The sequence below is a fragment of the Phaethon aethereus genome (genome assembly GCF_964289735.1).
Source record: "Phaethon aethereus genome assembly, chromosome: 13".
Lineage (NCBI taxonomy): Eukaryota > Metazoa > Chordata > Aves > Phaethontiformes > Phaethontidae > Phaethon > Phaethon aethereus.
In genome coordinates this window covers 1,575,231-1,597,659 of record NC_138589.1, presented here as the reverse complement: position 1 = coordinate 1,597,659, position 22,429 = coordinate 1,575,231, and the positions used below count along the sequence as shown (strand labels likewise).

The 22,429-nt window shown below is 41.5% G+C and overlaps 2 protein-coding genes across 2 annotated transcripts in view; both read left to right on the top strand.

The window, feature by feature from the left end:
* The window catches only part of RSPRY1 (ring finger and SPRY domain containing 1), a gene marked incomplete at both ends in the record, with an annotated part of 21,999 nt that extends 12,811 nt beyond the window's left edge, over positions 1-9,188 (top strand). The window contains 6 exon segments of the mRNA XM_082005500.1: positions 593-736; positions 3,232-3,343; positions 4,333-4,435; positions 5,943-6,095; positions 8,322-8,426; positions 9,092-9,188. Of these exon segments, the coding sequence (XP_081861626.1) occupies positions 593-736; positions 3,232-3,343; positions 4,333-4,435; positions 5,943-6,095; positions 8,322-8,426; positions 9,092-9,188 (714 nt within the window).
* A 4,088-nt stretch (positions 9,189-13,276) lies between these two features.
* Positions 13,277-21,196, top strand: ARL2BP (ARF like GTPase 2 binding protein; the record flags this gene model as incomplete). Its single annotated transcript, XM_082005572.1, has 6 exons — positions 13,277-13,314; positions 15,540-15,601; positions 17,296-17,402; positions 18,574-18,659; positions 19,899-19,995; positions 21,051-21,196. 6 exons carry the CDS (start codon positions 13,277-13,279, stop codon positions 21,129-21,131), a joined length of 471 nt encoding a protein of 156 aa, XP_081861698.1. The 3' UTR covers positions 21,132-21,196.
* Positions 21,197-22,429: the final 1,233 nt, after the last annotated feature.

Genomic DNA, 22,429 nt, shown 5'->3' with positions numbered 1-22,429 from the left:
TTCACAGTAAAGCAACACCTGTACCTGTGCCCCCAAATCTCAGCAAAATCAGGAGGGTGCTTAAGAGTCAGCTGGCTTTTCACTCGTTTTGACTAAAATTGTTCACAAAGTATAATTCCTATTGATTGTCCTGTCTAGTCTTGAAAAGCCCACAGCAGTAGGATTTTTGTCTCAGCCATATGTCTGGGTCTTATCTTCCTCTGATACTTTTTCTAAAGACTTGTTTGACTCATTACAGATGAATTTTCATTAATTGATATTGAATACCTCTCTGTCCTTTGTACCAGGAGTCAGCTAACAACCAATGGCTTAGGTCTTCCTGTCTTGGTTGTCTTAGTCTTTAAATCTTTAAACTGACTCTGTCAACTCTCTACTTCCCCCTCTCCTCCCCCCAGCCCCGCGGCTTACCACCGAACAATTTTCAGTCTTGCCTCCTTGCTAGTTTGTGTGACAATTATTGCTATAAAGAGAGAATGCTTTCTGCCTGAAGTGCCTCTAAAATTATGTTGGTGTATTCTTACATGCAAGAACATTGGTCCAGAGAAGAAATGCTCGTTTTGTAGAAACTTAATTTTTGGTTTGGTTTTGGTAGGCTCGGTGTGATGCCTCATCCTTTGAAAGCGTTAGATGTACGTTCTGTGTCGATTCTGGAGTTTGGTACTATGAAGTTACAGTCGTTACTTCGGGAGTGATGCAGATAGGATGGGCTACCAAAGACAGCAAATTTCTCAATCATGTGAGTACATGTAATGTCATCTAGCCGATGATGTAACTTCAGCATTTTCCAACTTACACCACCTATGAAAATAGCTCTGGTTATTCTGCGGTAGTAACTGAACACTTTTGTGTTTCCTTCAGTTTTTCTGTACTTCGAAGCTCTGTTTTGCTGCCTTTAGTGGTACAAGAAAAGGCTGTATTGTCATTGCTACAGACTGATACTGTTCACACAAGCCATCCATAGCTGCTAGCAGTGACAGCTTGTTATCTGCTTGCTGTTTTCGGGAAGCTACAGGGAAATGGCTTTTTTCTTGTGGCTGAGTCTCTTCTTGGAAATTCTTTAGATGACAGCGGTGGTTTACTGTCTCTTGTTTTGTGAAGTAAACAACCGCTCGCTAGGAACTAGCAGATTATCTCGCCCTCACTTTTACACAGGTCACAAAGCAGCCATTTGATTACCCTCTTTAACATACTTTCCTATTAAATGAACTTTCACAACAGAAATATAGCTATTTAAATTGACTCTGGTATAGCGTGGTATCATTGGATCTGCTGGTAGCAGTAACATGGTATGTTTTGGGTATGCAACAGCTGCTTTTTAATTAAAAATAAGGATTACAAAAAGATTTAACCCTCTACCTTCTTGCCTTTATTCTAAGTGCACTGTCTTATTTTATAGTTTGCTTTGCACTCTCTCTCATCCAGATAAATTAGTATCTTATTCTTAATTCTAAGTATTCTTCTTCTTACTGTTTTACTTACAAAATTATGTACTTACTAGCATTAAAACAAAATGTGCCATGTGCACGTGAAGTCCAAACCTATAGTCAAATATAAATATATTTTTATACTTTTTTTTATATAGATATATATATAAAAAATGTAGAGATAAGCATTTAAAACTGCTCATTTCTGATTATTATAGAAAAAGTTATTCTACAGCTGAGTCAAATGCAGAAGCTAATATGAAGATAGGCCAAATACATACATGTAGGTAAATATTTATGGTAGGGAAATACATCAAGGAGATGAAACAAACACCAGTGGCAAGAAACCCAACAGGAATGGGAGAGTAGGTTTTCTCACCATTTAACTATAATCTTCCTGAGTTCAGTGGTCTTGCTCCATTTCTTCTGATTATTCATTGTTCATGTAAATAGCATTGTCCTCTGCTGGTGTATAACATAGATATATCTCTACCTCACATCCAAAGTCCAGTCCCACATTTCTAACGTGAAATTGCAAGTGTGATTTAAATAAAAAAAAAAAAAACCAAAAAAACCACACAAACAAACAAAAAAAACCCACAAAAAAACCCAAACAAATAAAACATAAAACAAAAACCCCAGCCAACCAAACACCAAAAAAACCCCACAACCAAACAAAAATACCATACAGACCTGTCCTGAGCACAGGCATTGTAGACATTGAGTGTAATGGAAACTGTTTGAAATAAAAGGCTGTGTGGCTGCCTTTAGACTGCTAAGAAGCTTAAAAGCTTTTTCCCACTTACTGTTAAGGAGCTTGGTGTATATTCATTTTTCTGTCTGTGCTTCCTGTACAAGGTATGAAAATAGGAGATGTCACATCTCTGAGCAGGATCATTTTCTCTTGCTACAACTGGTTTGCTTGTGGCTAAATGCTGCTGTTAATTTAAGTGCAGCAGGTGCCTACCTGAAATACAAGGCTGTTATCTCCTGGGTATGTCACACAGTCATCAGATGGCCATATGCTCTTTATTTACAGCATGTGTAAGAAAAAGACGAGGCCTAAATATGACATTAAACACCCATTAGCTGGGCTTAGCTTTAATTCAGGACATCTGAGGCTTGTGTAATCAGACACTGTCTAGTATTTGCACTCCAGACAAATTTGCTGAGCACGAGGAAGCTCTCTTCCATTATGCTTTTGGGTTTCATATTTGGGCTCTCCTACATGACGGATTCTTCTCCCACTCTGAAACTTTCAGTTTTGCATCTGTCTTGGACCTTGGGACTATCACTAACCTTTTCATAAATTGAGGAAGGCTGGCACGGAAAGGGATACAATATGCAACAAATTCAGTGAAGGGACTATGGGTTTGTTCTCTTTCTCTGCACTGTAAGTTCTGGTGCGCTTGGATCTTGGGCGGGGGGGGAATGTATTACCGGTCCGGTACTGGGACTTCAAGATAAGAGAGTCATTACACTTCTATGACTTTCTAAGATGCAAAAAGTTAGCTGTTTGGGTACTAGACTTCTGATTTTTAAATAGTTCAATAGACAGGAGTGATGTGAGCTCACAGAGAATGAAAAATACTTTGGGGATACTATCCCTTTCTTCCCCCCTCCTTACCCCAGCAAATTCTTTTTGATGTGAAAATGAAACTAAGACTAGTTTGAAAAAATTATCTTCACGTGGGTGGGAGAAACCCTTCCTGCTCTTGGTTGAATGGTTTAGTTGAATAAAAATAAACTTTAGCCCTTCTGTGCGAGGAATGGCTGCAGTCTGAAATGCTTTACTCCTTTTCTAAAGGAAGGTTATGGCATCGGGGACGATGAATACTCCTGTGCGTATGATGGCTGCCGGCAGCTGATCTGGTATAATGCCAGAAGTAAACCACATTCCCATCCCTGTTGGAAAGAAGGTATTCAGCCCATCTTCTGCTCTTTATTCTAGCTGGATTTTTGCACAGAATTTTTTCCTCTTGCAGGTGTCTCAAACAGTTTGATAGGTGTGAACAGAGCAATTGCTGCCTAATCCTGATGATACTAAAGGTTTAATGATTATTGTGCCTTTACTAGTATGTGCAGTGGTTTAAATGTATGAAGTGGGCACCACACTCTTGTTCCACAATCTGTAAAAAGAATCTTGGTGTTTCAGTGCCTTTTCTTTTCATAGACAGATAGAAATCATAGCACCAACTAACGTTGGCTGGACACTTAATCATAACAGTTTTTTCCCAGATGCTTGTAGTCCTACAAAACAAGGTTGAAATCTTCCTTTCTGGGTTAAAAGAGGTATTTTAGAGGAAGGAAAAAAACCTTGATCTCTGAATTAGACTCTCTTTTTTTAAGGAGGAGTTGCACTGTCTTGCTTACTTTATATTCTTGGATAACTCCTTGGACAGCGAAGTTCTGTTCTTGATCTCAGCTTTGAAATCTTGGTAGGAGTCTGTGCATGCCATGCTTGTGTGAACTGTGCCGCCTTCTCTTCTCCCAAGGATGGCTAGATTAACACACCTCTTAAAAATAAATGACACAAGCATATTAGAAACTTAGTCTTTAGCAAGTATGTGTTCTGAGGCTATCTTCAACGGGTGTAAAATAGCCAAGGAGAGACAGAGTGCAGCTTTTTTCTGGCTTTGGCAAATACTCTGCAATAATTCTACAACTATGTAGTAGTAATGCCCTGGCAGACTGAAATATTTTATTTTTTTACTATTTTGTCCTGGGTGGTTTTTTTCTTTAGTTACTGTCTGTACCAATGTTTGTTGTTTCTTTTGTGCTTTTGCAAAACAGTTCCATTTAAGTGTGACAACTCAGTGAGATATGTGATACTTAAAACAATAACTCTTTCAGCTGTTGGCATTTAACAGAGGTGGGATCTTTACATTATCTTTGTTTTGCATGTAAGGAGACACAATAGGATTTCTACTAGACTTGCAAGAAAAGCAAATGATCTTCTATTTAAATGGAAACCAGCTTCCTGCTGAGAAGCAAGTATTTTCATCTGCTGTGTAAGTATGTGCTCATTTGGAAGGACAGTGACCTGTCTGGATAATTGTTCTAATTATATGAAGTGTTTCCCATTTGGGATGTAAATTCATATTTGCTTACCTCAAGCCATCATTAAGCAGGCTTCCCAATTGAAAGTTGCTGAGAAATCAGTGAGAAGGATATAATTTTGCAGGTGGATTTCAGGGTCCAAAATAAATACTTTGGACCTTACAAAGGTAGATTCAACTCAATGTTTGCTACTGTCAAAGTAGCACAGCATTGAAACAGAATGAGGCTGTAGCACAAGATGAACAAATTTCTAGTAGCGCATGAGGAATTTTTGATCTTTTGGAAAATAAAGCCTCAGTCCTGTAAATGCTGAAGAGTGCGTATTAACTTATTGCCGTTCACTGGAGCCAGTTCTTGTAGTAGCACATTGAATGTTCATGGGAGGACGTCTCTTGGTAGCATTACAGAAGGGTGTTAGGCTTATTTTGCCAACTCTGTTAAAATTAACACATGGCTAACTCCTCTGACTGTCATGGCAAAGTTCAGCCTTTTAGTTCTGAAAAGATAAGCTGGTGTGATACTTGAGAAAAGAAGCTTCCTATGCAGCTTAATTAAACATTACAGTACTTTGTAAATTAATAGTACTGTGCTAGTAACTTCATTCATGTTTTCTCTGCAAAATGAAGTTCAAGATGCAAGCAAAGAAAAGTTTGAAGAGTTGCAGAGTATCTTGTCTATTCAGCTCGCAGTACTCTGTTCTTCGAGTAGAACCGTCATTTATATACTCAACAGATTCTGTTACTCAGTTAGCACTTAGGGTATTACTCAACTTGGGCCCTTTCAGTAAATAAAACTAAAAGAGGTGATAGCTGTGGTGTTTTTACAAGGTGTCTCTGTGGCTTTGAAGAAAAGACAGCTGTCCTGAGGTAATCCTGCAAGGGCAAGGAGGAACAGATGGGCGTTGTGCTAAGAGAGCTCGGACCTGGATTCATCCTGCACAGGTCCTGCACGACGAGTGTACAAGAGTTGCAAGTTCCCCAGATTTGTGCCTGCTCAAATGAAGCAGCAGGAGGGGTGGACGTGGAGGTGTCCCTTGTGGTTGGTACTGCTCCTCACAACTCTACTGTAAACAGCAGTTGTTTGGGAGAAAAATACTTTTCCCAGTGCTGAAGGAGATACCTGAGCAGTGTAAAGAGGATCAGGTTGTAGGCTGTTCAGATGTGTGTATCTGCTCTCAGTCTGTGTCACTAATCCCAGTTGCACAGTAGGCAGCTGTTATTGACTGACTCAGGAGTAAATTCAGATAAACCCTGATAGTAAATTAGGAAGTTGAGAACTAAACGAGGAAAGTATGTTTTAGAGGCTTTTCTCCCAATTAGCTGTAGAACACTTCTATTGAAGGAACTTGTCTCTTTTTGTTTCAGGGTATATTTTTGTCTGGTAATAGTAGTAACATGTCTGGAAAGCTCTATTATTGTTTAAGTCATTCTGAAATGTCTGTTGTTCATCATATTGCAGATCTGGGTTTTTTGCTGCAGCAAGTTTCATGTCCTATCAACAATGTGAGTTCAACTTTGGGGCAAAACCTTTCAAGTACCCACCATCAATGAAGTTTAGTACCTTTAATGATTATGCCTTTCTGACAGCAGAAGAGAAAATCATTTTGCCCAGGTAATCCTCCTGTCTAGTTTGTGTCTGCATACAGAGAAATAAAATGCTTCACTTCTGAGTTGTATAGTCTTACATTGTATTTGGCAAAGCCAATCTTTTATGGGGTTGCACTGATTAGATTTATTATGATTAGACCATAGGCTCCAGTGTAGCTTAACAAGTAGGGCAGGAGGTATACAACCAAAATCCATTAAATTAAATTTTTTTTGTAATACTAAGATCAATTAAAATTAACTAGTACTGCACAGTAAACTGTTTTTAGTATAAGTGCCTCCTGCTGCCTAAGAATGATTAGGTTAGCTGAGGAGGTCTAGTCTTAATTTAAAAAAAAAAAAAAAAAAGTCTTATTTAAAATTGACCTAATTTGTGATGTTGGCAGCCTGGAGGGAGGTACTGAATGATTGTAAGATGTGAAGTTGTCCTTTTTTTTTTTTTTTTTTTTCCCCCCCTCTCCTGATCCAGATGAAAATTTCCCCATTTGTGAATGACAGTACTGACAAAGGTTATTCAAATTTAGAGGTGCTTTCCCACCTAAAGATAAATCAAGCCAGATAGAAATAGGTTTGGATACATTTTTCCTTAACTTGCCAAATTTCTGGCAAGAATGAAAATTACTGGCTTTTCTGCTTTAGGTCATTAGTAATAAAATAACTTACTGGAACACAAACAGTAACAGTATACAGCGTAATCTGGGATATAGTGTACCCCAGACTTGCAATTTTGGCTAAAGGCGGCCCTCTAGAGTGGTGCTGATGTAGGTGGTCAAAATAATCTTTTGTCGCTTCTAATTAAGTGGGGGCAGAGATTGTTGGAGGTGGGTACCCCTGGCTATAGTTAAATTCAGAGATTGGTTTTGAATTACCTAGCTGTTCGATCAAGTGTACTTGAGGTACTTAAGTATCTTAGTGTCTAAAAAGAAAACAAAAAAATACCTTACTCTTGGATCAGTCACACGTTGGCAAAGTTTGAAGCTTGTGATACTGTATTTATGCAGAGAAAATCAAATGCAACTTGCGAGACTTTCATACTTACATATAGTAAGTACATAGTAAATTACATAGAGTAATTTACACCTGCTTGTGACTGCAGGTGCTTTAAGTGAGAGTCTGACCGAATCCCTTAAGATGATCTGTTTTAGTTGTTGTTCTTGGCTAGCCCCCTTTTTCAAATTAAGTGTTGTTCTGTCTTAGGTCATGCACTAGATGACGGCTTTTGCAGTTTTTAGCTGATGATCAGATGTGACTGTTACTGATGTCATTCTGGCACTACTCCGTGCAATGTTTAAGCATTAGCTGTGAGCACTGTTATCTGATTGTGCCAAAAGGTGTAGAGAGAAACTGGGAGAAACTGGTTTCCTGTTGATGCTTGACTGGAGAAACTTGGCCTCCTGTGTTACAGGCTATTTAATATGTGACAGCACTGAAAGGCTCCATTCAAGGTTGGACACTGTTGTTCCTTGTGTTTACACAAAGATCATCCCTGCCCTACAGCCTGAAGTGTTTGGAAACGATAAGCCAATCCTAAACAAAAAGATCTCTTTGATCTTAAAAGTGATGGGGAAAAAAAAAAAATAAGGCAAGGGCCTGAGTGAACCCTAATTATCTATCACAGGACTTAACATAAACTCATGTAGAGTTGTGCTGAATTTAATGCATCTAGTGTGGGGCATAGTCCTAGTCTGGGCTAGACACATCACCCTGCCATCGAACAGTTTTGACATGTCGTGTATGTGTTCCAAACGTGAAATGTCTTACTTCATCAAATGGGGAACTTTTATCCATTTACTCTCCCTTGTGGCAGTTGCCATACTGGACTGTTGATTTTATTTTCAATTTCTGTTCTTTTAAACTGTGTTACAGCATTATAGGGTTTCTGGATTTTGTCGATACATGGCTTTGTGTGTTTTTTGGTTTTTTTTCTTAACCTTTAAAAGTACACAGATACTAAAGAACAATTTTTTTTTTTTAAGCATTCAGCTAGGAGAAGTGTAATCTAACACCCTCTTTGTCCCTTTCTGACAGACCAGAATAGGGTGTCAAAGACTGTTTTGAACATCTCTGGGTGTGTTAAAGCCTTTTTTGTGGGAAGTTATGATGGATGTTTATCAGCAGTAGTGTTAAGTAGCCCAGGCAAGTGTTGCATTGGTCTTGATGCAATACTCGGAATAGTCATGAATCTGTTGTTTTCAGTCAAATTAATGGTGGTGGGGGCTGTGTCTTTCTTCAGGCACAGGCGCCTGGCTTTGTTGAAGCAAGTGAGTATCCGAGAGAACTGCTGCACAGTTTGCTGTGATGAGGTAGCAGACACAGAACTCAGGCCGTGTGGACACAGGTAAAACCTTAAAAGCAACCTGAAACAAACCCAAAACCAAAGAAACAGGAAAATGTGTTGTGTTTGACATTCAGCTTAGGTGAGACCAGATGCAGTCCTTGCTTATCTTGATTGACTCCTTAGCATAAAGAAAAGAACCCCTCCTTTTAAGGATGTGACAGAGGTTAAGCATAGTGTTCCCACCATTCCCCTCACTGTAGACCTGAGCAGATTTAATGCCTAATTGTGTGTGTGTGTTTTGGGATTGGGGAAGTACTGTGCCTGCCAAGTCCTAATTTGTGGAAGCAGTCTTGCCATGGGTCCTCTGTCTTGATGCTGCAAAGATAGAAAGGGAATAAAAGTGCCCTGTGTGCCCCAGCAAGAAGTGAAGAGAGCTTCCCGCAGGGCGCTGGGGCTGCTGTTCTCCAGACCAGAGAAAAGCGTGCAAGTGTAATCCCGACCAACTGCAACTTTCAGGTCTGTAAGGTGCTGAGCAGCAGGAGCTCCCCTCAAAGCCTGTGGACCCACAACACCTGACTTGCAATTCCTAATTTCCACACTGAAAGACTGGTCTTGACTGTGTTTCTAGCAGGCTAACTAAGCCGCTTAGTGCTTGGAATTCTTTTTGTTTGTTTAGTTTTTCATACCGTAAATACAGGCGTCAACTGATTTTTCTTCTCCTTCAGCGACCTGTGCATGGAGTGTGCCTTGCAACTGGAGACCTGCCCTTTGTGTCGACAGGAAATACAAACCCGAGTCAGACAGATCTCTCACATTTCATGACACATGTGGAGAAATACCACAGACTTGTGTTTTAATCAACCAATACTGAAAGGGGAAAGCATCTCTAACCAATCTTTACGCACATAGAACCATAGCCGCGGCCAGATTTCATGCTAAACTGTAATCTGTTTCTCTTAAAAATGAAATCTTTAATAAGCTATTTCAGGTTGCCAGCAACAGAAACTGGTTTCAACAGTAAGGAGAGCTTGTAGGTCAGCGTGCTATGGCTATTGGTTCCTCCAAGCAAGACCACAGGAGAAGTGTCTCTCTTCTTCCCCCTTTCCTTCTCGCCTGTCGTAAGTGCTGAAAAGAATTTGCACTGGAAGTACACGTACAATGCATTTTAGAAAAGAAGCGAAAAGAAGGATCTCCTAAACCAGGGCTGTGCTGTCTTGGGCTCAAAAGTCTCTATTTTTGGCAGAAGTCAGTACTAAAAAGAGAATGCCAATGTTTTCCTGTTTAATGTAGCCTCCTGCTGGTCAGAGACTCTGTATTTTCCGACAGTGGATATTAAACTGCTCAAAGACTTAATCTGTACACAGACGGATTTGAAAAGACAGTGTGGAGACTGTAGAGAAACCCGTATGTTTTAATAACTTGGTGATTCCAAAGAATGTTCTGATTTGTTTTTAAACGTTAAAAGATCGGTGGTATTTTCAAGTACATAATGTTTCTGATGCTTTTAACTTCAGTACCCACATTTTTTTGTGAGGATATAATTTTCAGGAGGTATTCTTAACTAATTATAACGCTGGACTGGAATTAATTTGATATTCTGGGTATTTTTTAAGGTATCATTGAACATCTTTTTTAATCAGTGTTGTTTTTGAAAGTTATGTTCACTTTGGAAATATGGAACTATCTTTAAAAAAAATTGGAGGAGAATTTTGGGCCAGTTTATTAAAAAAAAAAAAGTTATTTGGATAGTAAGTTTGGTCTTATTCTGTAACTCTTTAAAAATGCACCTTGCTTGCCACGTGTCAGTCCTGCTTTGAGCAGGTTTGGGGCCACACTTCATATTTTTGGTAGGGGTCATACAGTGGGAATCTCTGCTCCAGTTTAATTACAAGTTTGTGACGTTTGTATGTTCAGGATGCATTTCAGTGGGCAGCTTTTGACTGTTTTACTAGGTTTCTACAAGGAATCAGGGTTCACAACTGGTGTCAGTGAAGTAGCACAAAAATTGGTGGAGTTATGCTTATTTTGCACCAACTGAGGAAATGACTCAGTCTCTTCTAAGACTTGTACAGGTTGTTTTTTTTTTTTAAATTATCTGGCTATATAGTAGAACTTTACTAATTCACACACAACTTTCACCAAAACCATCACACTTCTTGGCAGTGATTCAACAGCAGAGGCTGTTGTAGTGAATTGTCATGCTGCGATTATATCTAATTTTTAAAATCCTTTGTTATCTCTACTATCGAGTGTTAACAAAGCAGAGGTGAGGCTGCTTCTTCCTGCTGAGCACTCTTACTTCCTACTGACCTAAATAGGAGCTGAGCACTCTGCACACAGGTCCCAGCATCAAGCGCTCTAGCAACTCCTTTCACCTTCTGCCTTTGATAACTCAAGGGTGCTGAATTTTGTCCAGGGGGAGGGGGAAGGAAAAAAGTGTCTCCATTGAATCTCTGGAGTACAATGTGTGAATTAGGAAAGTTCTGTCTATCGTTTTCTTGTTGACTTTTTTCCCCCCTAATACAGACTGAATTCAGAAGTGGAGTGCTGGTTAGTATTTTTGCTAAAATGTGAATTCTCTTCTGCCTTGGATGCCTGTTTTGATTAAAGGCAGGCTGGCAAATCCGTGCCACAGGGACCTCATTTACTTTACGATGTTTTGCTGTAATCCACGTTGTCCGTCAGGGCTGAGTCCCTTCCAGCTCTGTGCTGAACGAGCAAACACAGGAACACTGCCACAAAGATCTTAGAATTTCGGAATCACTTGAACCGAAGTTTTAAATGCTTCCAAATGCAATGATAGGTTTTTATCCCTAAGGTATGAAGATACAAACCATACTTTAGGGAAGAGGTGGGACAGAACCATTTTGAACTCTGCCTTAATAGATTCTAGTAACTTCAGGGCTTTGGTTTCCCTGGCCAGGATTAACTGAGGTAAAATTTTCAGAAGTGCCTAGGACTCCTGATTTGTATCAACTGCTGTATGAGATTAAGCTCTTAAGGCCCAGGTCCACAACGGCTTTGAGGTGTCCGGTGTCCCCTTGAAATGGAGGTGACCCAAGAGCCTCGCTGCCTTTGTGGACATGGGACTAAGTGCCTGCATTCTTTGTTGAAAAGATGTGGATGCTTTGGAAAATTTTGCCCCAGACCGTCTTCCGTACAGCTGGTGCTGAGCAGAGGAAGCCAACGGTGCCGGAGGAGGGAGCTGTGTTGCAGAGGACTGTCCTATTCATTTCACAATGGGAAAGACTGTACTTCGACTGGCTTTCTGCTGAAATCCATGATGGGGGCATCTTTGTAAAGCTCGATCCTCCATGACCAGTGCAAGTGCCCCCCTCAGTCCCTGGGCTCTGGGGCCAGGGAGGGGAGGTGGTGGCTCCACAGGTCCTCAGAAGGGGAAATGAATTGTAGCAAAGTTGTCCATTCAACAATAAAAAAAAAACAAAAACCACGTTTTGAAGGCTTTTTGTTGTTCTTTAATTCTTTTGCTTCTGTGGAGAGCTGGGGTTACAAACGTTTCTGTGCTAGAGGGCTGTGCAGGCAGCCTGTTGAAGCGGGAGCCATGCCTTGAAGAAGAAACTGAAAGGCAAGGCCAGCGCCAGGTGGGTGTCCACACTTGTGTGAAACATTTGAGCACAGCCTTCAGCCGAGGTGGCCCAAATTACGCCCGCCTTAGGTGGGCTTGTGTGCCTGAGGTCCTGGCTCTTAGTTCCCCATCCTTTAGCCCTCAGCGCCCTACTCTGTCAGCGGAACATCCGCTGATATAACGGCTGCGTGCTTCACAACGCAGCCTATTCTCTGTTTTCTTTTCATTTTCTTCCTAGGACAGCCTTTGACGCCTGGAAATTAACTCGGCCCAGGCCGCCGGCGCCACCCGCCCCGCTAGGCTTGACGGCTCACCATGGCGGCGGGCAGCCCCTTCCCGCCCGGCCCCGCCCGCGCTCTCCCATTGGGCCTTGGGGGATGGGGCGGGCCCTCCGCAGCCGCCTCCGCTCTCCGATTGGCTGCGGGCGGAGCGGAAGGAAGCGTTTCCCAGGAGACGGCCGGGCTGGGGGGGAAGGAGGTGTCGGCGGCTGCCGTGACCGGCGGTAGGTGTGGGGCCGGGACCGGGGGAGGTGATACGGGTCCGACGCCCTTGTTCCTCGGGAAGGGGGGGACTGACGAGGGCCGGTCTCCTGAGCGCCTTTTGCAGAGGCGAGATGACGGCCCGGTCGCCTGGATCCCTTTGAGGAGGGGGAGGTGAGGCCGGCGAGGCGGCCTTCATGGGGAGGAACGGGGCTGGGGTCTTCACTCTCCTCAGGAGGAGGAGGCGAGGGTCTCGCTCGTCCCTCCTCCTGTGTCATGGGGTGATGCTATAGAACTGTCCTGCGTGATGGACCGGTAACTGCTCACAGCCACGGGCCGACGATTTGGCCAGGACACACCCCAGCGCTGGCCAGAGGCCGTGGCCTGGCACATGGGACCGCTAGCCAAAGCCTGGCCTGCAAGCTCTCTGGGACTCACGGTGGCATCCGCATCTTATCTGACTTCATCTTCTTGTGTCTTCATAATAGTCGGTCATAGAGGCTTCAGGAGAAAAAATTTAAAGGCCAACTGAAACCCCCTTACAGAGATTAACTGCAAGTGTGAGCAATTTTGAGCCTGTTCTCCGAGTAGGTGAAGAAAGTTCCTAGAGAATTTGAATTATTACAGGAAAGAAGTAGCAGTAACTTTGGAAGAACATGATTTTGAACTTCATACGTCTAAAGATTAAAGATTCTCTCCTGATTTTTTCTTTGAGAATTGTATGGTAATTTAACAACTGATTTTATATTAATGCCAAGCCACATGTTATTCCTTAGCACTTTGTCCGAAAAGAAGAAATAACCCCTAACAGATTGTCTCTCCTCTGGTCTGGTCATGCAGTAACAATGGAGACTTCTGATGAAGAAAACTTTGGTGTAGCCACGTGAGTATGCTACATTCTGTGTCAGATTTTTAATAAGCTAGTTATATTCCTATTAAGATATTTTAATTACGAAAATGAATTTTACAGCATGCTGATTAGCAGATTCTGCCTCTTCGGAGAACAAGGGCACAGAATGCTAAGCTCCAGAGGGGATAACGTCAGTTCAGAGTTTAGGTGAAAAACTAAATATAACCGCAATGAGCGTAGCACCAGATAGCCCTGGCTGAGTGATCAAAATAAGCACTGCAAAGCTGAAAACTATTTTGTGTTCATTCTGAATTCAAAATTTCTCTCACCTTTTCAAGAGCATATGTTGTCTTATATCATGGATTCTGAGAAAAGACTTTTTCTCTATGTTTTGAATATGTTCCTTCTAGACATGTGAGACCTTTTACAGGTGGCCTCAACCAAATTTTACACCGGTAGATGCTAGGACGCTGCTTTGCCCCACATTTCTCTGGCATATTCTTCTCTGTAAGCCTGTGGCAGAAGGGGACACGTGCCTCTGTCACTCTGGTTTGTAGATTTAGTTCTTTCAGTCTACAGTCTATCACAAATGGCCACGTGCCTGGGCTTCTTCAGCAGCACCGGTTGTGCTGGCCTAGAGTAGGCATGGTGGGGCAACAAAGGCTCGGATTCATGAGCACGTGTTTCTTAAGCTGTGCAGTGTGTTGTACAGAGAGCTGGAATCACTGCTGTTTTGGAACAGGTGAAATTCCATTATTTGTCTCACAAGCTTAAACTGGGGTTTACATTAATACTTTAAATTTTCTGTTGCTATTAGAATAAGCTATAAAACCAACAGTAGCGGTTTTTTGGAAGGGAAAAATAAGAGCGGAAATGATCCATAGCAAAGTCTCCTGTCTTTGCGAGTAAATGGAAAGCGATGAGCCCTGTTGCCTGAAGCTGTAAGTGTGATGGTCCGGATATGTAATGCTGCAGCTGCGCTGTGCCAGCTCCTCTCCTGGTGGTGGTGTGCCCTCAGGTGGAAGCGCAGGCTTTTCCACTCCCCTGCCCTGGCTTTGCTTGTCTCCCAAGGCTTAACAGATCAGAAATGTTGCTAGAACATCACTTGGTAATCGGACGCCTTTTTAAATCAAATACCTTTTCCTTTTTCCTGGTCAGAATGAGCCCTCTGGCTCGTTATAGTTAAACTGTCAGTTAAACTGTTGTTGGATTAATTTCACTGGGGTATTATTCAATAGCAAAACAACTTTAATGACTTTTTAAAAACTTAGGCTGAAAGAGTGTTCCGCTCTCTTTACTAAACAGAAATTTGAAAGAGAAAGAGAGAGGCATTTAATTTTAATTTAAATGGTGCTTTCACTGATCAAAGCTAATTTTTTTCATAACACAAATGTCCTGTGAGACTTGTTTCCCTCATGTGTGAGAAAAGCCTATCTTTCATTTCCCGGAGCATATAGGAAGAGTTCATCCCCCACTAAAGATGAGCTGTGAATGCCAAGGCCAAGGAGATCCCGTGGATGATTTACTGTGTCTGAACAAGCTGCACAATAATAGATTTAGCAGAGGGATCCAGAGTCCTGAAATGCTGGTACAAAACGTTTCTTCCCTGGATGACTTCAGATCCATAATGGTGTTTAACATTTGCTCATGATCGAATGACCTGAGGAGATTCTGCCATTTATTTGTGTCATGTAGGGTGTTTCTTGCCTAAGGAAAACATTTTCGTTTCTTCAGTTTTGTAATACTTGCGTATACGTTGAGTTTAAGTTGTTCCACAAGACCAAGTATTTCAAAGTATTCTCTAGAGCATCTCTACTTCTGTGATCACCGTGTAGAGTTACACAGGGAAGAGAGCAGAAGGAAATCTTGGGGTAGCAGCTGGGATTTGTGGGTTAGAAAATGCTCAATTTGCTGTTTTAATTACACTCTTTACATCCTTCTGCACCAGGACTAGAATTACCTTGACAGTAATGACAGTAACTGTAAACAACAGTAAACAGTAAACAACATTTATTGTTTTTCGACTAGGCCCCTTACCGGGGGGAAATATAGTAGAGGCCGGACGAGAATCCCCATGAAGCAGACTCATCATCAGTGTTGTGGATTATTTTGTAGGTTGGAACTGGAAATTATTCAGTTATCTTGTAATTACTGGGCTTATTTGTGCCTAGGATTTTGTTAATGCTTTTTAATTTAACTTTTATTTCTGCTGTGGTTGAAATATATATTTACGCAGTACTGTCTTTCTTTGCTTTCAGCTCCTCCCCCTCGGAAGCAGAGTTTGATGCAGTTGTTGGGTATCTGGAGGATATCATAATGGGTACGCTCTGCAAGTAGTTATAGTCAGCAAGATGGGTGCTTAAAGATATTGCAAGCTGCTCTTCTGTTAGCAGACATACAGAGCTAAAATACCCCTGCCTCCTTCATGGAAGCTTTCCTTCCTTTGTTCCCATGACCCCTAACCCAGTAGCTTATAGAAATATATACAGAAGTCTTTCTATGCTGTTTGCTATGTGCTTCTGAATCTTGAAAATTATCCTCTGCACCACTGCAATGCACTGTTTCTTAAATAGATACTCATAAATCTCACATGAAAATCAAAGCTTTCTGGGATTTTTATACCCTTGTCCTGGTTTCAGATTGGATTGAGTTATTAATCCCCCTGAATCCCCCTTATAAAGGGAGTGGAAGAGACTGTGAGAGGTAGCCTTCCCTTCCTCAGCTCTGCCTAAACCTCTCCTAACATATTTGTCAGGATATTCTTAGAAGTTGCCATGGTTTGTCCAGGCAATTTGCTGTAGTGCTTAACTGTTGCTACTGCAGGCAGCCTTTTGTAATCTGTAATATAAAGTGCCTGTGCTGCAGTTTAAGCATGTTATTCCTTGTCCTGTCTCTGCTGAAGACAGAGAAGAGTTTATTTCCTCAGTCTGCAGCAGCACTGCATAACTGGAGAGGAGTGTCATCATGTCTTGCCACTTTTCACTTTTTGAGACTATTCTGAGTCGATTTTGATGCGTGTAGCTTGCACATTTGCATGCAATTGTAACGTGGCAGGACCTGTTCGTAGCAGGAGTGATGAATGGTGCCAGTCTCATCATGTGAGCTTAGGCAATAAAAAGTGCTAAACTCTCAGGACCGTGATTTTAACTGAGAAGTCAGTGTGTGCAAGGGTAGTTTACAAGACGCCCAAACAGAATTCACACACATCTGCCACCACCTGCCTCATCAGAACAGCATATGATCTTTTTGACCATATCCTTCCCAGAGAGATGTAGATTCTGCAGCCTCAGTTTGCCTGGTGATGTGGTGGAATCTGGAGAAATGCTAACTAAACTAATTTTGAATGCGTTAGGGTTTAGAAAGCTGACTGGTGTATTTTAACACTGTGTATAAGTAAACTTTATACTTGTTCTGTTGAATAATTTGGTGACCTACCCTGTTAATTTTTTTTTTTTTCTTCCACAACTGGAATAAAAATCCTCAGCAGTTGAAAACAAATCTGGGAGTTTCCCTAGTATTTTTTTAATTCAAGGAAAAAAAATTATTTTGAGTTCTTGTAGGGAAGAGGTGTTCACTTTTGCTGACTTGAGAGCCTGAACAAAAAGGGGTTCAGAATAAATAACCTTATTAATAGAACGTAACGTGGGAGGACTTTGTTGCTAATACTAAATGTAAATTAAACTCCTAAGAAGTAATTGGAGACCTTGCTAGGTGAACATGTGCATGCTGTTCCATTCTGAATACACAGCTGCTGTCCAAATGCAGACTGATGTGCTGCTGCCCTGCTGATTTGGCTCCCATAGCGCTGCCCTCCGCCAGCAGCCTCTGTCTTCTCACAGATGGGTCAGAGATGACAGCTCAATGGCACGCTGCGGTACTCGTGTGACCGACTCCGCACGTGCGCGGGGCTCCGTGGTTACAACAGGGAAGCGGAGGAGTAGTGAATGTGGGTTTTGTGTTACAAAAAGAATGACTAAACTCGTAACTGTGTGATGCATTTTTGTTGTGGCCCAGATGATGATTTCCAGTTAATACAGAGGACTTTTATGGAGAAGCACTACCAGGAGTTTGATGACTCAGAAGAAAACAAGCTCATCTATACTTCTATTTTTAATGAATATGTAAGATACTTCTTCTTATTTTACGGATGTATTGCTTTTTTATTTTTATTAAGGCCAGTATTTCCTGTATTTCCCCCCTTTATAAAATACTGGGTTTACATGGAGTAGAGCCAACACAGAATCATTAAGGTTGGAAAGGACCTTTAAGGTCATCAAGTCCAACCATCAACCCAACACCCCCCTGCCCACTAAACCATATCCAGAGGTGCCACGTCTACATGTTTTTTGAACACCTCCAGTAATGGTGACTCCACCACCTCCCTGGGCAGCCTGTTCCAATGCTTAGCCACTCTTTCAGTAAAGAAATTTTTCCTAATATCCAGCCTAAACCTCCCCTGGTGTAACTTGAGGCCATTTCCTCTCATTCTATCACTTGTTACTTGGGAGAAGAGACCAACCCCCACCTCACCACAACCTCCTTTCAGGTAGGTGTAGAGAGCGATGAGGTCTCCCCTCAGCCTCCTCTTCTCCAGACTGAACACCCCCAGTTCCCTCAGCCGCTCCTCATCAGACTTGTGCTCCAGACCCCTCTCCAGCTTTGTTGCCCTTCTCTGGACACTCTCCAGCAACTCAGTGTCCTTTTTGTCATGAGGGGCCCAACAACACACTGCCTGCTCTCTCTTTCTGAAGCACAGTCATGATGTGTGAGCAAGAACGATGTTTTCTGGAGCTCTAGGTTCCTTTCCCTTTGTTTCGCCCAAAGATTTCTATAGATGTTTTAGAAGTTGTGTAACTCTCTTGAATAGAAATTTAGCCTGCTGCTGTAGCAAGTAGCGTGTTTAACATCTGTGCGTAACAAAGTTTGTTCTTTTCCAGTTGGATTATTTCATGTATTGGACACCAGTTACATTCTTCATGCAAAGCATAATTATGAAACTACACCAGCCTACTAGTCAATACCGTTAAATGGGTTAAAAATAATTTGTTACTAGATACAAACAGTCAGTGTTTGTTCTCAGCAACATTCCCAGCAAAAACGTTCAGCTTGGTGCCTCAGCGGTGATGAGAATAATTGAACTAGCAATGCTCAGCTAAGGAATCTGCAGTTGTTTGCCCAGTGAGGATAATGCAAAGTGTCAATAAGGTGTCGGCATAAGGAAGATGCGCTGTTTTGAAATCTACTCCTGAAATTTGTTATGATGTTGTTGGAGTGGTTTGTTTGATTTTTCAGATCTCTTTAGTAGAGAAGTACATCGAAGAAAAGTTGCTTGATCGGATTCCTGGTTTTGATATGACAGCTTTCACAATGTCGTTGCAGTAAGTCCCTGCTTTGCTTTTGGTTGGGGGGTGGCTTATGTGCCTCTCAATTAATTCTTTTTATCTGGATTAAAGCTTAGATTTGACAGTTCTCTTTCTAAAGAAAGCGGTTCCTCTTTAATTAAAAAAAAAATGGTGTTCATGAAGGCCATGACTGACCACTTTTCTTGCCTTTGGTGTGTCCTGCTACTCTAAATTTCTGAACTGTCATGCTGAAGTATATTGTGTTTTAAGGGGTAGGAAGAGAAATCAGAATGACAACACTGGAGGGTTTTCATAGTCATTGTCACTTTGAAGCCAGACCCTTAAAAGGTTAGGTCTCATTTATCTCTTTCAGGCTCTGTGTTGGACACTTCAATAGCATGGTAGTTTTTCGAGAGTGATGTGATGAAATGTCTTTATTGCAGTTCTTGTACAGAGCATTCAGAGAAGAGTTTGGTTTGTCTTAAGCTTTTGCATTTGGTCAGTTTAGCTTAACCAACTTCACAAAAAGGTCACTTTGGAAAGATCATTGGTTTTCCCCATGAATAAGAAAAGCAAGTGTAATTGGGAACTGAATATCTTAAAATATGTTAATTTAATTTTTAATTTTTTAAAAATATGATATTGGGAAGTTACTATGAATGCACATAGTATGCTTAGAAGGTAGACTGTTTAAGGTAAAGCTCTTTTTAATTATTTTATTCTTATCAAAAAACAACAAAAAAAATCCCACAAAAACCCTTGACTGTTAAGAAAGTCTTGTTGAAATATGCTGATATGGCAGCACAGAGTCTTCCTTCCCAAATGTTTGCATCAAAAATCCTCTACCAAGTATCGTCAGTACAGTCCCTAGTTCTTAAGGGATGTGTATGAGCATTCTGTGACTCCCCACAACCTTTCTCACCCTCCAAGGGACTGTTTTGCTGTTTCAGTGCTCAAGATAAATAAATAGATAAATGCTAGTTGAGTGTTACTTCTGTTGACTTATGGGTCATTTTTTTTGTCTGGTTTTCAAGGACTGATGTGATACTCTTATGTCTTGGGTTTAGGTAAATATAATGTACTAATGTGCTTGGATTGGAAATACTGCAAGGTAATATTTGGCTAAAGTTTTGCTTTACAATAGTCCTGTAATAAAATTCTTGTTTAAATTTTGATACTGTTCTGCTTGTCCCAGTTTCCTTTCTCATACATTTTTAAAACAACAAATTTATTTCCCACACAATTTCCTAATTCCCCAACTACTTCTCTCTATAGACAGCACAAAGATGAAATAGCAGGTGATATATTTGATATGCTTCTCACGTTTACTGACTTTCTGGCCTTCAAAGAAATGTTCTTGGATTACAGAGCTGTAAGTATGTCACGTTATTTGTTTTCATTGACAGAATGGCTGTTGGTTTTGTGTAGCTCTGCCTGTAGTGTTACTACAGTAGGTAGCAATTTGTTCAAAAGCTGTACCAGGGTCAAAAGGAAAATAAATTCACTGAGTGGCTATTTAAACTCAAAATGCACATTTAACAATTTCTCGAAAACATCAGAGAAGCTGGCATGTGGAGCAGTTCTTCAGAAACGCATGCCATCTGCGTCTTTGAATGTTGGTTTCTACCTGAATATAAGCGAAACACTTTTTCACTGTGTGGGTGACTAAGCACCGGCAGAAGCTGCCCAGAGAGGTTGTGGAGTCTCCATCCTTGGAGATATTCAGAAGCCATCTGGACATGGTCCTGAGTGGCCCTGCTTGAGCCACTCAGGAGTTGGACCAGATGACCTCCAGAGATCCCTTCCCACCTTGACCATCCTGTGATTCTAGAATATGTTTGGGGTTTTTCTTCCCCCCTCCTCGCCTCCCCCCTGCCCTGCCAATCCAAAATTAGCTTTTTAAGCTTACTCCGTTTGTATTTCTCCTCTGCCCATGCTGGAGAAGCAAAGACAGTGTTCAGGATTTTGGATGAGCTTTTTCCTAGGGAAATGAAATACATGTAAACGCTCTCCAGAGTCTTCCCAGTCACATCTGGCAAAAGAGCAAAAAGAGTCAAAGTTGTTGTCAGAATTGTGTCCTCTGCCACCTCCTTCCACCCCTTTGTTTTGTGAAAATGGGGGCAGGTTGAAGAGCTCAACCAACTTCACTGGTTCCTCGGGTGCTGGGTGAGCCCACTGGCTGGGCGTTCTTCGGATGTAAGCAGGACTCTTCTCTGACCCGGATGGTGACGGCAACCTTACTCCAGGGTTTTCTGCACAATCTCTTCTTGAAGTTTCTGTTCACATTCAATTATAGACGCTTGGCTAACGTGTAATTTTATATTGATTTGCTGCAACAAGCAGGATACGAATTGCCCGTTTCATTTTCTGAACTGCATATTCCAAAACAGCATTGAGTCAAGGATTTCTTTTTCTTCCCTGTTTTAGGAAAAAGAAGGGCGGAGTCTGGATTTAAGCAGTGGGTTAGTGGTGACGTCATTAAACAAATCATCGATCTCCTCCTCCTAGAACAGTTTATGCACTACCTTCCTTCTCCAGATGAGTGCTGCTGCTTTCGTTTGGACATTAAAACACTAAAGGTCATGAGAATCAAGGTGCTTTTACATGATGAAAACTCCTTCACCCTCCAGACTATACCTTCAGAGGCCTGATCCTAAAAACATCTGCTTGTGAATTCTGGTTAGTATTCAGTGACCACAAAAGAAGAAATTTTCAACTCTACCAGCATAATTGTCTTTAACAAACACGCAGTATATTTGTACACCAAACACTAACCGTTGCGCGTGCTGAGAAGCCCAGCACGCCGAGAAGACAATAAATAAGCCTGTGTGCGTGTTATTTGGGTTGGCATCTTCACCGTCTCCCCAAAATGCAGAACATTTCAGAATCAAGAAGACAGTGTAAAAAGAGTATGTCCCTCCAGCTCTTTTAAGGACGGGTGTGAATACATAAGCTCCGAGTTCCTGCTCATCAGTGTTTTGTTGTTTTGTGTGGGTTTTTTAAATACTTTAATATGATCGTAAATGCTACAGCTTTCTAATGGAAGAATATGTTTTAATATGTAGACGTTCTAGCATGAGGCTCTCTCTCAACCCTGACAGTTGATGTGTTAGTGTGTAAATCTGCTGTCCGGCTTTTATAAGTCTCATCCTTAATGTGCAAAGTTCTCTGATTCACTTTTGTTCAGCTCCCAGCTATTCTACATTGGGAAAAATAACTGTGATAAACCGAAATCTGACCTATGTATGCAATTTCTTACTTTCTTTTCAGCAGTGACGCAGCTGCATTAGTTCTAATAATACAAGCTTGACGGTAGGTTGGGCACAGACACGTCTACCACTGTGTCATTTACTGCTCCAAATAGCATGCGGATTAAAAGGTGTGGTTTTGCTATGTTTAATATGGCGTTTAAAATAACAGATTTTCTTCCATGCAATTTTCTAATTCCCCAACTACTTCTCTCTATAGACAGCACAAAGATGAAATGGCAGGTGATATATTTGATATGCTTATATCACTATATGCGTATGTTGATACGCTTATGTAATGTTAGCAACGTTAGCGCAGCAATGTATTTTTCAGCATCCTTTGAAAAATAGACGAGCAGCTTGCTGGTGGCGATGTAGCCATAAGCCTGTCGCAAAACCCCAGGAGCGTCTCTCTTGGCCCTTGGAATTAAAACGCGTTTGGCGCTACGAGGACCCTCTTCTTACGCTGTTCAGACAGGTTCATCTGGCGCTTAATGACGTGCTCAGGCAACGTGAGCACATCTTTAAAAGCCTAAGAGTAGATGGAAACGCAGGATG